This window comes from Elgaria multicarinata, chromosome 10, assembly GCF_023053635.1.
Source record: "Elgaria multicarinata webbii isolate HBS135686 ecotype San Diego chromosome 10, rElgMul1.1.pri, whole genome shotgun sequence".
NCBI lineage: Eukaryota > Metazoa > Chordata > Lepidosauria > Squamata > Anguidae > Elgaria > Elgaria multicarinata.
Window position 1 is genome coordinate 2,980,267 of NC_086180.1, and position 16,181 is coordinate 2,996,447.

General features: G+C 47.4%; 1 protein-coding gene across 1 annotated transcript in view; it reads right to left on the reverse strand.

Moving 5' to 3' along the window:
* ADISSP (adipose secreted signaling protein) overlaps nt 1–16,181 on the reverse strand; it is an 80,781-nt gene that overhangs the window by 24,228 nt on the left and 40,372 nt on the right. Inside the window, exon 3 of the mRNA XM_063136059.1 lies at nt 8,562–8,704. Within this exon, the coding sequence (XP_062992129.1) occupies nt 8,562–8,704 (143 nt within the window). The remainder of the gene's footprint in view (nt 1–8,561; nt 8,705–16,181) is intronic.

The following is a 16,181-nucleotide window of genomic DNA, read 5'->3' on the forward strand; positions in this document are numbered from 1 at the left end:
ACCTGGCTCTTCTGCTACTGAGCTACGACCCCTGCCCTTGAGAGAGAGCAATGAGAAGCACAGAAAGTTTCACCAGATCAACTTCTTAAGAACATCCCTGCCAGGTGAGGGCAGCACAGCTAGCAAGATACTCCCAAAGAACACACCTAGAATACTGTGTGCAGTTCTGGTCACCACACCTAAAAAAGGGTATTATAGAGCTGGGGAAAGTGCAGAAAAGAGCAACTGAAATGATCAAGGGGCTGGAGCATCTCCCCAATGAGGGAAGGTGACATCAACTGGGATAGTTCAGCTTGGGAAAAAGGAGGCTAAGGGGAGACATGATAGAGGTGGACAAAATGATGCCAGGTATGGAGAATGTGGACAGGGAGACATTTTTCTCCCTCTCTCAAAATACTAGAACCCAATGGGGGCATCCCATGAAGCTGATGGGTGGGAGATTCAGGACAGAGAAAAGGAAGAACTTCCTCACACAGCGCAGAGTTAAATTATGGAATTCACTACCACAAGATGTGGTGTTGGGGGGTTGGATAAATTTAAAGGGGGGTTAGAGAAATTCCTGGAGGCAAAGGCTATCCATGGCTACTAGCCCTGATGGTTGTGTGCTACCTCCAGTATTTGAAGCAATAAGCCTGTGTGCACCAGTTGCTGGGGAACATGGGTAGGAGGGTGCTGTTGTACCTGTGTCCTGCTTGTGGGTCCCTGGCCGACGGCTGGTTGGCCACTGCGTGAACAGAGTGGTGGACTAGATAGAGCCTTGGTCTGATCCAGCATCAGGGCTCTTCTGATGTTCTTAGACCACCGCCCTCCTTTTCTTTGTCCCCAGCATCCTGACTGAGCTACCAAGAGCCCTTCTCATCAGGGAGATCTTCCTCGGAGGCCCTGCTTCATGCCTCCGTACCATTTGAAATGGGGGAATCAGGGCCAGGATGGGGCATATTCAATGATGAGGTCAAGGAACTCTTGTCTGGAGAAGATTCTCACTGTCTTCTCCTTGCTGGTGTTTCCAAACACCACCAGTCTAAAGGCTGTACTTTTTCTGAGAGCATTTGGGGATTTAGAGCTTGAACAGCGCTCCTAATTATCCTCCCCTGAATTGTTATTATCTATACAAGAATTTATAATAGCTCTATTTGAATTGAGCTATTATGATTAATTACTACTAGATAAATGTATACCCCGCCTGCATCTAATGACAAAAGAAAGTTTGAAAGTTCTTCATGGTGTGTTTGGGGAGGGGGGGGTTGCTCTCATTTTGCTTACTATTTATTTACCATTGCATTTATATCCCGTCTTTTTTCCTCCAAGGAACACAAGGCAGCATACATAATCCTCCTCCTCCTCTCCATTTTATCCTTACAACAACAACAACCCTGTGAGGCGGGATGGGCTGAGAGCCTGCAACTGGCCCAAACTCACCCAGTGGGTTTCCACGGCCGAGTGGGGACTAGAACCCGGATCTCCCAACTCCCAGTCCGATACTTTAGCCACTACACCACACTGGCTTACTGCACTTTAATTAGTCACAACTGGCTATAATAATAATAATAACAATAACAATAATAATAATAATAATAATAATTTTAAAAAATATTTCTTACCCGTCTCTCCCTTTGGATCGAGGCGGGGAACAACATTAGAACAGGAATCAATACATCTTAAAAATTCATGATTTAACATTGATCTGGATAGGCCTGCCAGAAAAGGCTAGTCTTTAAAGCTGCCTTAAAATCACACAGAGAGTTAATTTTACGAATCTCCTCCGGCAGGCTGTTCCACTATCTGGGGGCGACAGAAGAAAAGGTCCCCTGGGAAACTGATGTCAGCCTAGTTTTAGCTGACTGAAGTACGTTCACCCCAGAGGACCTGAGTGTGCAGGGCGGACTGTATGGGAGAAGGCGATCCCGCAGGTAACCTGGACCCAAACCATTTAGGGCTTTAAAGGTAATGACCAACACTTTGTACTTTGCCGGAAATTAATTGGCAGCCAGTGGAGTGATTTCAATGTTGGGGTAATATGCTTACCCCTAGATGTACCGGTGACCAACCTGGCTGCCATATTTTGAACTAGTTGAAGTTTCCGAACTAGGTACAAAGGTAGCCCTGTGTAGAGCGCATTGCAGAAGTCAAGCCTTGAGGTTACCAGCGCGTGCACTACTGTCTTTAGGTCTTCTGACTCTAAGAAGGGGCGCAGCTGGCGTATCAGCCGAAGCTGATAGTAGGCACTCCTGGCCGTCGCATCCATCTGGGCTGTCCTTTGGAGCGACGGATCCAGGAGCACCCCCAAACTGCAAACACAGTCTTTCAGGGGGAGTGTAGCCCCATCCAGAACTGGTTGACACACCTCCAAACCTAGGTCAGAGCCCTTGATAGCAAGCACCTCTGTTTGCTTCAGTTTGTTTTTCCTCATCCAGCCCATTACCGCCTCCAAGCATTCATTCATTTATTTGATCATGTTTAAGCAAGCCAGAGTTCCTGGAGATCAAGACATCACAGGAAACCGTGGTTAGTTCAAAATCAGGAGCAAAAGCTTCCAGTTCTCTCCTCAAAATTGTGAAACAGGAGGAGGAGAAGACAGGGGTAAGTACGCAAACCTGAGGCCCACCACGTATCTCATACATACCAGGGAAACGTGGTTTCTCATTACGCCTGAACCACTCCAAAGCCTCCACTCCAAAGCTTTGTGAGGAGGAAACGCAATACACATTTGTTGGCTTTCACGCTGCGTGATGCGCCCTTGCCTCTTCCATAGGTTTTACTCACAGAACAGGCCCTCCGGAAGGAATCAGCACAATGGACGAAGCCAGACAAGAAGCCAAGCTGTAGATCAGTCAACACAGCCTGCTTTCCACCAGCCCAAGGAAAGAATCTGGACTCCCGGGAGACAAAATACGACTGGCAAGAGAATAAAAACTGGGAACAGCTGTTTCAAGAAGAGGATAAAAGTTTTCTGCAGTAAAAAACACACACACCACCCTTTGAAGTCTATGTGGAGGGTTTCATCACGGCTAATTTAAAAAATGAATGCAATTAAATGCTGATTCTGGTCCTTCCTGAATGAGAAACATTTGACTGGAAGAGCCACTGTGGGCGTTCAGGGGCAATAGAATATTTCTCTAAAAACTCACCCAAAGGATGGAGCACAGCAAGGCAGACGGGGGCAGCAATGGGCCTAAACTATGGGCATGATCCACTGGGATGTTCTCCTGCCCAAAGCCACAGAAATGAATGGAAGCTCCCAGAGAACTTCCCAGTGGATCATGCCCTGTAAAAATGCATGTTGGAGGTGCCCTCTGGAGTGTGCCTCAGGGACCCAAATCTCGTGGGCCAACCCTGGCAACTCACATGTGTGAAGCCAAGGACACAGACAAGCTGGAGCGTGTTCAGAGGAGGGCAACCAGGATGATCAGGGCTCTGGAAACAAAGCCTATGCGGCAGAGTCTTGCTATTTACTGTTTTACTCTGTACAGCACCATGTACATTGATGGTGCTATATAAATAAATAATAATAATAATAATAATAATGTTTAGCCTGGAGAAGAGAAGATTGAGGGGAGACCTGATAGCACTCTTCAATTACTTAAAAGGTTGTCACACAGAGGAGGGCCAGGATCTCTTCTCGATCCTCCCAGAGTGCAGGACACAGAATAACGGGCCCAAGTTAAAGGAAGCCAGATTCCAGCTGGACATCAGGAAAAACTTCCTGACTGTTAGAGCAGTACGACAATGGAATCAGTTACCTAGGGAGGTTGTGGGCTCTCCCACACTAGAGGCCTTCAAGAGGCCGCTGGACAACCATCTGTCAGGGATGCTTTAGGGTGGATTCCTGCCTTGAGCAGGGGGTTGGACTCGATGGCCTTGTAGGCCCCTTCCAACTCTACTATTCTATGATTCTATGAGAAGATTTACCATAATGTCATTTTGCTGTACCATCACCCCCAAATTTACTCGTGCAAGATCGTAGCACGTGATGCTCTCCGCCTTGCAACGCTCCTGCAACATGAACAGGGATGAGTTGTCGTGGGCAACCACTCTGGACAAAGAAGGGGAGGGCGGCATCCACAGGATCCATCCATGATGCTGAGGACATTTTTGCATTTGACAAAGCAGCTACAAAATGAGCACAGCGCAGCAGGTGACCGTTGATAGGGAGCCCATGAGCAAATCCCATTGCATCTCTCAGGACACGAGCAAAGATTACGGCTGGTTCTCGCACTACAAGTAGTAAGCCACGCCCTACTGGGCTAAGTACTACGTTTGCGTGTGTTTAGTGCTCTGCTAAGCTTTTAATTCAGTTTAATCTCCAATACGCTACAACCCTGTGCATGCTTTGCACAGCCTGGCACACCCCCGCACGGCATTGTTTATGTTTACGCCCTGGGCGATGTCCCCCCCCACACCTTCTCGCCGGCCGCTCTGGCTCACTGGCCCAGGGGAGGGCAAAGTCCAGGACCCTCTGGAGCCCCCCCCCCCCCACAAATGATCACTAAGAGAGCAGCATATGATAAGGGCGGTGACAAACTGGCCCAATTCCTCTGTGCAAACCCACTGAAATGAATGGGAGCTGGATAGGAATTGGATCAGCAAGGATATATCCAGGACTCATTGCTTCCTGCAGCATCCTTTTTTATTTAAAAACAAAACTTTTTATATTGCAGGGAGAGCGGACAGCCAGGCATGTACATTGGTTACAGATGCTCCTTTAATTATTTTCACTTCCAAAATATATTCTCCTTCCACAGCAAATAAAGGTGTTGAGCAGCAGAGCAGCAGAAGCCAATGCCAATGATTTAAGTGAGTTTAAAACACAAAACTGTACATGTTCAGCTATTCCTTTGGCAAATGCATCTAATATATCAGGAACGAAGCAGCAATTATAAACCAGGAATGGCCCAGAGGGAGGGGGCAGAGAGAAGTAAAATGTGAAATGTCTGCTTCAGGGCTGAAAAAAATACACATGGTCTTCTAAAGTGGGCTCCCCTAAGCAGGGAGGATTTGATTTAAATCAATTTGATTTAAATTACAATTTAAATCAGCACTCAGAAAGACTTGATTTAATCATGTGACTTCCCCTGCCCCCAAAAGTGCACTCTATTCAATGAATTTTTTGAAACTTAGCTCTTAAGAGGTAAGGGGTTGATTCTGTGTACATAGATTTGCAAAGGCACAATGGGATTGTGGTCTCTGCAGACACAAATTCACAGTTTTGAGAACTGTAAAACCAAGCAGCTGTGATAATATCTTCTAGACAGAAAAATTGCCCAATAATCTTACAAAAACCGCTGGAAGAGCATGACATTGTGAATGGGTTAATGGAATTCGTATACCGAAAAATTTAAACATTGCATGAATATACATCCTCATGCTACAAAGCCCTATGAAGAGAGACTGAAAGAACTGGGCATGTTTAGCCTGGAGAAGAGAAGATTGAGGGGAGACATGAGAGCACTCTTCAAATACTTAAAAGGTTGTCACACAGAGGAGGGCCAGGATCTCTTCTCAATCCTCCCAGAGTGCAGGACACGGAATAACGGGCTCAAGTTACAGGAAGCCAGATTCTAGCTGGACATCAGGAAAAAAATCCTGACTGTTAGAGCAGTACGACAATGGAATCAGTTACCTAGGGAGGTTGTGGGTTCTCCAACACTAGAGGCCTTCAAGAGGCAGTTGGACAACCATCTGTCAGGGATGCGTTAGGATGGATTCCTGCCTTGAGCAGGGGGTTGGACTCGATGGCCTTGTAGGCCCCTTCCAACTCTGCTATTCTATGATTCTATGATAATTAAAAACTAATCCTTATTTCATGATGAATAACCTTTGGACTATAACTTATCTTAAATAGAAAACTATCTTTAGATAGATTTTCCCTCAAAAAGCATTTTATTAAAAAAAAATCCGATTTACATTTTAAAAAATCCGATTTTTTAATTTATTTTTTTAAAAAACCATTGATTTTTATCCACCCTGCCCCTTAGACTAATATGTCCAGAGCTGCCTGACTGCAGTGAAAACAGACATATGGTACCTATTCAAGAGCTGGAAGATATAATACGAGGCTGGAGGAAGTTTTCCACCTGCTCTCAACAAACTCAGCCACAATTCGTTAAGGAAAGCAGAAGCAATTCGAGGAGATGGCTGCTAATTTGGATAAGCTCTGAGTCACCAGCAGCTTCGCCAGCCAGCGTGCAAATCTTACCGGATTCCTCGCTTGGGCGGCTTCCAAGAGTCAAGGGCAAAGGTGAATTAAACCAGTAATTCCCAGGGCTATAAAGAGGACGTGTTAATTTCAATACTCTACCATCAAGGCGGGCCCGGACACACACGCTTTATATATAGATCACTCTCCGATGCCCAACTTCCTGGAAATAGTTGTTTGAGGACCAGGCGGGATCTTGCTACCAGGGGCCAAAGGATAAGCAGAAAAAGAACCTGCCGTTGAAAGTGCAGATACTTGGGGCTTCTCAAAAGCTACTGACTAGAGCTGAGCCTATTTCAGGATTCAGGAAAAAAACGGGTTGTGGTGCTGGATGTACAAGCCCAGGCCCCGAGAATTTCAGCCTTTTCACAGCTGCTAAGTTTGGTTTTGAACATAGGTTTCTAGTCCTTATGACTAGAAACAGCTCGTGCAAAATGCAGCGGCCAGATTGATTTCGGGAACCAGAAGGTTCGACCATATAACACCTGCTCTGGTCCACTTGCACTGGCTGCCTGTATGTTTCCGAGCCCAATTCAAGGTGCTGGTTTTGACCTATAAAGCCTTACACGGCTTGAGACCAAAATACCTGACGCAACACCTCTCCCAACGTGAATATACCCGGTCACTACGTTCAACATCTAAGGTCCTCCTCAGGGTGCCTACTCCGAGAGAGGCTGGGAGTGTGGCAACGAGGGACAGGGCCTTTTCGGTGGTGGCCCCCAGACTCTGGAACAATCTCCCTGACGAGGCTTGCCTGGCGCCAACGCTGCTATCTTTCCCAACGTGAATATACCCGGTTACTACGTTCAACATCTAAGGTCCTCCTCTGGGTGCCTACTCCGAGAGAGGCTCGGAGTGTGGCAACGAGGGACAGGGCCTTTTCGGTGGTGGCCCCCAGACTGTGGAACGATCTCCCTGACGAGGCTCGCATGGCGCCAACGCTGCTATCTTTCTGGCGCCAGGTTAAGAATTTCCTCTTTGCCCAGGCATATATGGTGGCACATCTTAATCACCCACATGTTTAATGGGTTTTTTTAATGGTTTTTAATGCTTTATGTGTGTATGTTCTGTGTTTTAGAATTTTAAATTTTGTATACTCGTTTTAATCTTAATTTTAGAATTTCTGTAAACCGCCCAGAGAGCCCTGGCTATGGGAGCAGTATATAAGTGCAATAAATAAATAAATGAATGAATGAACAAAAAAGAACCACAACAGGCAACTACCAAAGATATAAAGTTAAACCAGTAAAGTAATTGTTATTCAAATGTGTATATATTTAACCAGTCAATACATTGAGTTAGGACCCCATTAGTAATGAGAGGAATATGCAATCAAAAACAATTCACAATTCACATACATAACAGGATAACTAGACCAAATCAGTCAAAGCAATTAAACATTGTTTTAAAGACCACATTAATTACTTTGACTGATTTGGTCTAGATATCCTGTTATGTATGTGAATTGTGAATTGTTTTTGATTGCATATTCCTCTCATTACTAATGGGGTCCTAATTCAATGTATTGACTGGTTTAATATATACACATTTGAATAACAATTACTTTACTGGTTTAACTTTATATCTTTGGTGGTCGCCTGTTGTGGTTCTTTTTGTTCATATTAACTCCACCATTGCCTTGCATTTATTTGTTCTAGCCCTTATGGCCAAGAAGCAAGGTGTGAAACAGGGTTTTCAGTGGGTCAGGGATTCATTGCCCCAAAGAGCTGCTTCTGCTTCTCAGCGATGCAACGCAAGAAACCGCTGCAAGTGTGTTTAATATTAGTGCAATTTCTGCAGGTTTTACAACAGGAGACGGGCAACTTGTAGCCCTCCAGATGTTCTGGACTACAATTCCCATCATCGCTCATCGCTGGCTAGGGCTGGCTAGGAGCTGTAGGGCGAAATATCTGAAGGGGCTGCAAAGTGCCTCCCCCCCCCTTTTTTTTTACACGTTTGGGAGGGTTTTGTTAACTGAAGAGTGCACCTGTAAATTCTGTGCACCTGCAAGGTGTCGAGAATACCTGGGATGGGAGAATCATAGACTAGCAGAGTTGGAAGGGACCTACAAGGCCATCGAGTCCAACCCCCTGCTCAACGCAGGAATCCACCTTAAAGCGACACACAGATCTGACTTCCACGGTTGTGGATCAGCCCCAAGCCAGTTGGAGCAAAATTGCAGTTTGTGACACCGAACTCTAAAGACGTCCCACTGGCCTCGATTCACAGGGGTCTCCGGCCTTACACCTTTGGCTCTTCCTCCCCGCCCCCTGAAGCTCTCTTAGGCAGTGATCCTGCGCTCGCTTACGAGGGAGTAAGCCCCACTGCCGGGAACATGCACAGGATGGGGTTGCACCGCTCTTACCTTCACGAGAAAGTTCCCGTCCTTCTCCTGGCTCACCATGACCACCGAATCGTGGAGCTTCTCATCAAAGTGGACGTGGCTGGAAGATCCTTCCACCGTCTGGGTGGGGGCAAAACGGACACCCCCCACTTTGGACTTGGTGCCTAGAGAAGCAGCAGCACAGCAAGACACAGATTAGACAACAACAGCAGGTTGCAGGAAGCACCTCGAGGTAGCAATGCTGGACAAACACATGGATTCCAGAGGGGCAAATGGATGAGGGTCCTTCAGAGCTGGCTTGGCCTGGTGGATCGCAGTTGGACTGGCAAGCCGGGAGGCAGAGGACCCCCTCGCTCAGGCCCAGACCCGCCTGGCTGGCACAAAACCAGCAGAAGCAGTGGTGGATCACTCCTGGACGGTACCACTCCAGGCTGCAGCTGGGAGGCAGTGGGGAATGTGTGGTTAAGTGCCCCTTCACATTAAAACACACACATAAAAGACCTGCGAGGTCCACCTTTCCCAACATCCTGCTTATTTATTGCATTTCTATCCCGCCTTTTTCCCTCCAAGGAACCCAAAGCGGCATACATAATCCTCCTCCTCCTCCTCTCCATTTGACCCTCACAACAACAACCCTGTGAGGGATAGAATCATAGAATAGCAGAGTTGGAAGGGGCCTACAAGGCCATCGAGTCCAACCCCCTGCTCAATTCAGGAATCCACCCTAAAGCATCCCTGACAGAGGGTTGTCCAGCTGCCTCTTGAAGGCCTCTAGTGTGGGAGAGCCCACAACCTCCCTAGGTCATGGGTTCCATTGTCGTACGGCTCTAACAGTCACAAGTTTTTCCTGATGTCCAGCTGGAATCTGGCTTCCTTTAACTTGAGCCTGTTATTCCGTGTCCTGCACTCTGGGAGGATCGAGAAGAGATCCTGGCCCTCCTCTGTGTGACAACCTTTCAAGAATCTGAAGAATGCTATCCCCTCAATCTTCTCTTCTCCAGGCTAAACCTGCCCAGTTCTTTCAGTCTCTCTTCATAGGGCTTTGTTTCCAGACCCCTGATCATCCTGGTTGCCCTCCTCTGAGGGTTGGGTAGGTTGGGCTGAGAGTCTGTGAGTGTCCCAAAGCCACCCAGTGGGCTTCCATGGCTGGGTGGGGACTACAACCCGGATCTCCCGACTCCCAGTCCGACACTCTAGGCAATACGCCAGACTGGCCCAATTATGGTAAGGAAAGCACCTCCAGGAAGCTCACAAGCACGGCCTCCACAGAGTACGGCAGCCTTCCCCAGGTGATCTCATCCAGGTGTGCTGGGCTGCAACGCTCAGTGTCCGTCAGCCAGCCCTCCCTCCAGTGTGGGAGAGCCCACAACCTCCCTAGGGGACTGATTCCATTGTTGTACTGCTCTAACAGTCAGGAAGTTTTTCCTGATGTCCAGCCGGAATCTGGCTTCCTTTAACTTGAGCCCGTTATTCCGTGTCCTGCAGTCTGGGAGGATCGAGAAGAGATCCTAGCCCTTATTTATTTATTTATTTTATTTATTTATTTCATTTATATACCGCCCCACAGCCAAAGCTCTCTGGGCGGTTTACAACAATTAAAAAAGGTAAACATTAAAAGTATACAAAATTTAAAAACCATCAAAACATAAAAAACAGTATAAAAACAACAGTATCCATTTAAAAACAACAATTCTGGGGTCCATTAAAAACAAACTTAATGTTGTTAAATGCTGTTAAAATGCCTGGGAGAAGAGAAAAGTCTTGACCTGGCGCCGAAAAGATAACAATGCTGGTGCCAGGCGAGCCTCATCGGGGAGATCATTCCACAATCGGGGGGCCACCAGTGAAAAGGCCATCCCCCTTTGTTGCCATCCTCTGAGCTTCCCTCCTCTGTGTGACAACCTTTTAAGTATTTGAAGAGTGCTATCATGTCTCCCCTCAATCTTCTCTTCTCCAGGCTAAACATGCCCAGTTCTTTCCGTCTCTCTTCATAGGGCTTTGTTTCCAGACCTCCTCCCTAATTGTGTGTGTGTGTGTGTGAGAGAGAGAGAGATACACACAAATCTAAAGAAACAGACCATACGCTATCTTTCAAAATGGCATGCAAAAATCTACCCCCTGAGATGGCCTGCCTCGCCCAGGCTCCCTATTCAGGTCGGCCCCGTCTGGAAAAATCAGACGCAGCTTTGCAGTGGAAGCCACAACAGAAAGACGCAGCCTCCTCCCTCATTGTTTGTTCCAAGGAAAAATCAGCATGTTTGGGGTGGAGGGAAGCGAAGCTTGTACAGGAGACACCATGGAGCTTAGTTTGGAGCGGCTTTCGTTACAATGCAGAGCGGCTATCATCCGGCAGCAGCTGCAGTTCCGACAGATTGATGACTCGCCGGCATGCAGAGATAAGGCTGGTGCCCTGGAGACAGTGAGAGGGGGAGGAGGAGAGGAAAAGGGAACCCAAGGGACCTTCCACGTTCCCTCCGGGGAGCAGGGGTGTGTCAGACTTTCCAACAAGGAAAATCTCAGGGAACGCAAAGCTTCCAGAGAAAAAGATCTAGCTCTCTTTGCAGAGGTTTTCTGCCATGGAAACTTATTTATTACAGTTTTGGGGGATGTCTTAAAAGAAAGTGCATATCAGTCTGTGACAGCATGAGAGAGAGAGAGAGAGAGAGAGAGAGAGCACATTCTGTGGCCTTTTAAAGACTAATTGGCTTGTTGTGGAAGGAGCTTTTTGGAGATGGAAGCCTCATCTGACTTGTAGGCCTGTGGGGAGCTCACAAAGTGTAAGTGTGGGTGTCGGTGTGTTGGGGGTGGTGGTGATTTGGAGTCTATTTTGTGCAAGCAGAAAAATGGTCCAGGGACACGTGTATTGCCTTCCTCTGCAAGAGCCCGGCTACATGCAACGATCACCACGTGGAACGAAGGAGGCCGGCTGGGTCAGGCCAAAGGCCCATCTAGTCTGGCTGGCAGCCTCTTCCCACATCTAGGACTGAGCAAAACTCACACCAAACACAGAATCATAGAATAGCAGAGTTGGAAGGGGCCTACAAGGCCATCGAGTCCAACCCCCTGCTCAAGGCAGGAATCCACCCTAAAGCATCCCTGACAGAGGGCTGCCCAGCTGCCTCTTGAAGGCCTCTCTGGTGGGAGAGCCCACAACCTCCCTAGGTAACTGATTCCATTGTCATACTGCTCTAACAGTCAGGAAGTTTTTCCTGATGTCCAGCCGGAATCTGGCTTCCTTTAACTTGAGCCCGTTATTCCGTGTCCTGCACTCTGGGAGGATCGAGAAGAGATCCTGGCCCTCCTCTGTGGGACAACCTTTTAAGTATTTGAAGAGTGCTATCATGTCTCCTCTCAATCTTCTCTTCTCCAGGCTAAACATGTCCAGTTCTTTCAGTCTCTCCTCATAGGGCTTTGTTTCCAGACCCCTGATCATCCCAGTTGCCCTCCTCTGAACACGCTCCAGCTTGTCTGTGTCCTTCTTGAATTGTGGAGCCCAGAACTGGACAAACATGAGCACAGTTCACCACCCCATGCACAAAATGTAGGCTGATACTTCAGGATGGGGGAAGAGAGGCTAAATTCATGGGCAAGGCAGAACTCACCACCTCCACCCGCCAAAATTCCAGTTCTGCTAAAATTTCACAATTCCCAGCTTTGCAATCTGCATGAGGGTTTCGGGTCTCCCAGGGAATTTGAGCCAAACATTCCGATTTGACTGAGCTTTCAGCTCTGCAGAGTTTCCAACAACGGGAATCCCGGGAGCCCTCACTTTCATGCCCCCAACACCTGCTATACACAGGTAGGCGCCCTCCAAACATGGAGATTCCATTCAGCTGTCATGGCTTGTAGCTCTTGACAGGGCTCTCTAGCATAAAATATGTTCAGTCCCTGCTTAAAATTATTTATGTCCTTTCTTCATGCCCAAGCCAGGCTCCAGGAATGCTGGGAGTTATAGGATTATTTTTAACATGCAAAGGTTCTCACAGGTTCCTCTCTTCTCCACCATAAATCTCTACAGGAGCACTGCACAACCTGGAACTCAGGAAAAATTTCTGGACCGTTAGAGCAGTACGACAATGGAACCAGTTGCCTAGGCAGGTGGTGGGCTCTCCCACACTTGAGGCCTTCAAGAGGCAGCTGGACAACCCTCGGTCAGGGATGCTTCAGGGTAGATTCCTACATTGAGCAGGGGAGAGGGTTAGACTCGATGGCCTTGTAGGCCCCTTCCAACTCTACTATTCTATGATTCATAGTAGTGAGATCCATGCTGAAAGGCAAATCATATCGACTTAGAAACCAATGGACTCTATAGCAACATAGTTCTGGGCACCACACTTCAAGAAGGAAGCAGACAAGCTGGAGCGTGTTCAGAGGAGGGCAACCAGGATGATCAGGGGTCTGGAAACAAAGCCCTATGAGGAGAGACTGAAAGAACTGGGCAGGTTAAGCCTGGAGAAGAGGAGATTGAGAGGAGACATGATAGTACTCTTCAAATACTTGAAAGGTTGTCATGTAGAGGAGGGCCAGGATCTCTTTTCGATCCTCCCAGAGTGCAGGACACGAAATAATGGGCTCAAGTGACAGGAAGCCAGATTCCGGCTGGACATCAGGAAAAACTTCCTGACTGTTAGAGCAGTATGATAATGGAACCAGTGACCTAGGGAGGTGGTGAGCTTTCCCACACTAGAGGCCTTCAAGAGGCAGCTGGACAGCCATCTGTCAGGGATGCTTTCAGGTGGATTCCTGCACTGAGCGGGGGGTTGGACTTGATGGCCTTATAGGCCCCTATACTCTACTATTCTATGATTCTATGCTCCCTAAAGCAAACACCACTCACAGCCCAGGCCAGCCCATCGCAGAGGTATTTCAAAAAAAGAAATGGGGAAATTTCAGGGCTATGAGTCATGGCATATCTTACAGATAAAGGATGGCACAGGCCAGCTGCTTTCACAATAAAATGAAAACAAACTGGCAAAACCCAGCAAGCTTGGGCAAGGAGGGGGGTGTCGGCTACTATAGGAAGAGCCACAGAACCGCTTGCTAGCCGCGTATGGCCTAAGGGTGGGCGGCTAAGCATTCCATAAGCTCCGGCAGGGGCTAGCTAGAGTTCCCAGGAGCATAAAGGTCTCCTCCTGAGCAAAGCTTTTTGCTTTCCAGATCATTTCTTGAAACAATCCTACGATCACAAATAGATGCTTCGACCATTTTTGTCTGTCTCTTCTGCCAAGACTCTCGTTCACGCACTGGTTATCTCTCGGCTGGACTACTGAAACCTTCTTCTCTCTGGCCTTCCTTCGTCTCACATCAGTCCGCTGGTCTCTGTCCACCACTCTGCCGCTAAGATCATCTTCCTGGCCCGCCGCTCTGACCATGTCACTCCACTTCTGAAATCTCTTCATTGGCTTCCAATTCACTCCAGAATCCAATATAAACTTCTCCTGCTGACCTTCAAAGCTCTTCATGGTCTAGCTCCTGCCTATCTCTCCTCTCTCATCTCACACTATCGCCCCGCTCGGGCTCTCCGCTCGTCTGATGCCATGCTTCTCGCCTGCCCAAGGACCTCCACTTCCCTTACTCGGCTTCGTCCTTTTTCTTCTGCTGCCCCTTACGCCTGGAACGCTCTTCCAGAACACTTGAGAACTACAAACTCAATCACTGCTTTTAAAACTCAGCTAAAAACTTTTCTTTTCCCTATAGCCTTCAAATATTGAGTTTGTTCTGACTCTATACTGTTAGCTTCACCCTACCCGGTGCCTGTTTACACTTCCCTGTGCCTGTTTGCATTCTCCTTCCCTCTTTATTGTTTACTACAACTTATTAGATTGTAAGCCTATGCGGCAGGGTCTTGCTATTTACTGTGTTATCTGTACAGCACCATGTACACTTATGGTGCTATATAAATAAATATTATTATTATTAATAATAATAAGATATGTCACACTAGGGAATCTCTCCCCTTCGCCCTTTCCCCAACCTGGTGCCCTTCTAATGTGTTGGACTACTACAACTCCCACCATCCCCAGCCAGCATGGGAATTAACCATGGTCGTAGAATGGCATGTTCAATCGCCTACCCCCATATAGTGATGAATTTGCGTTACTGGTGTTCTATATTAATAGTTAAGCAAGTGAAAGAGACTAATGTATTAGAAAGAGTAAATGGTTATCAGGTTGGGGCTTTGCGTTGCATGAATAAACTTCTTGATACTGGAGCTGGCAGAGCCAAGCGAGACTGTAGAACTGGGTTGATCTTTCCCCCTAATACTTAAAGAGATCAGTCCTACTGAGAGCAACTTTAGGTTGTTATAAATTTAGCTTATAAGCTCCTGGGTGTCAGGGACCCATTTCCTACTTACGTTATTCTATAAAAGTTCTCAAATAAAATAGAATCATAGAATAGCAGAGTTGGAAGGGGCCTACAAGGCCATCGAGTCCAACCCCCTGCTCAATGCAGGAATCCACCCTAAAGCATCCCTGACAGATGGTGGTCCAGCTGCCTCTTGAAGGCCTCTAGTGTGGAAGAGCCCACCACCTCCCTAGGGAACTGGTTCCATTGTCGTACTGCTCTAACAGTCAGGAAGTTTTTCCTGATGTCCAGCCGGAATCTGGCTTCCTTTAACCTGAGCCCGTTATTCCGTGTCCTGCACTCTGGGAGGATCGAGAAGAGATCCTGGCCCTCCTCTGTGTGACAACCCTTTAAGTAATTGAAGAGTGCTCTCATGTCTCCCCTCAATCTCCTCTTCTCCAGGGTAAACACGCCCAGTTCTTTCAGTCTCTCTTCATAGGGCTTTGTTTCCAGACCCCTGATCATCCGGGTTGTCCTCCTCTGAACACACTCCAGCTTGTCTGCATCCTTCTTGAATTGTAGAGCCCCGAACTGGATGCAATACTCTAGATGAGGCCTAACCAGGGCCGAATAGAGAGGAACCAGGACCTCCCGTGATTTGGAAGCTATACTTCTATCAATGCAGCCCAAAATAGCATTTGCCTTTCTTGCAGCCATATCGCACTGTTGGCTCATATTCCGCTTGCGATCTACCTATAGTTGATTATCCTACTTATTTGGGGAATAATTAGTCCCTTCCAGCAGGCCAACCCAGATGAATTTTAAACCTAAGAATTTTAAGATGTTGTGCTTGTTATTTTAATATTGTATTAGTTTTACATGCTCTTTTAACTAGTTTTATGTATTATAGTGTATTTAATGTTCTTTCCCGCCTTGATCCAGAGGGAGAGGTGGGTAAGAAATAAATATTATTAATTATTATTACTTATTCAGAAATGCAATTAGCTACTTAACTTGGGAGAGAAGTTAATTTATTTATTTATTTATTACATTCTTATACCGCCCAATAGCCGAAGCTCTCTCAGTTAACAACTGAGCCTGGAAAAAAGGGCTGCCCACGTTGTGCACTCGGGGGCGGGGGGCACTGCCAGTCCTGTAGGGTGATGGCCCTGGGGTTGTCCAGACAATCAGTGGGGGGGGGGAAACGCTGTGTGGGTTGTTTTCTCCACCCACCCCACATACCGGCTGCCCAAACGGGATCACCCCAATTGCACGTCCCGCAGGTTGCTGTCTCCTCCGAACCTGGCGCACACGTAGTGCGTCTTCACGCACCCTACATCCCATGCTGCAAGCCAT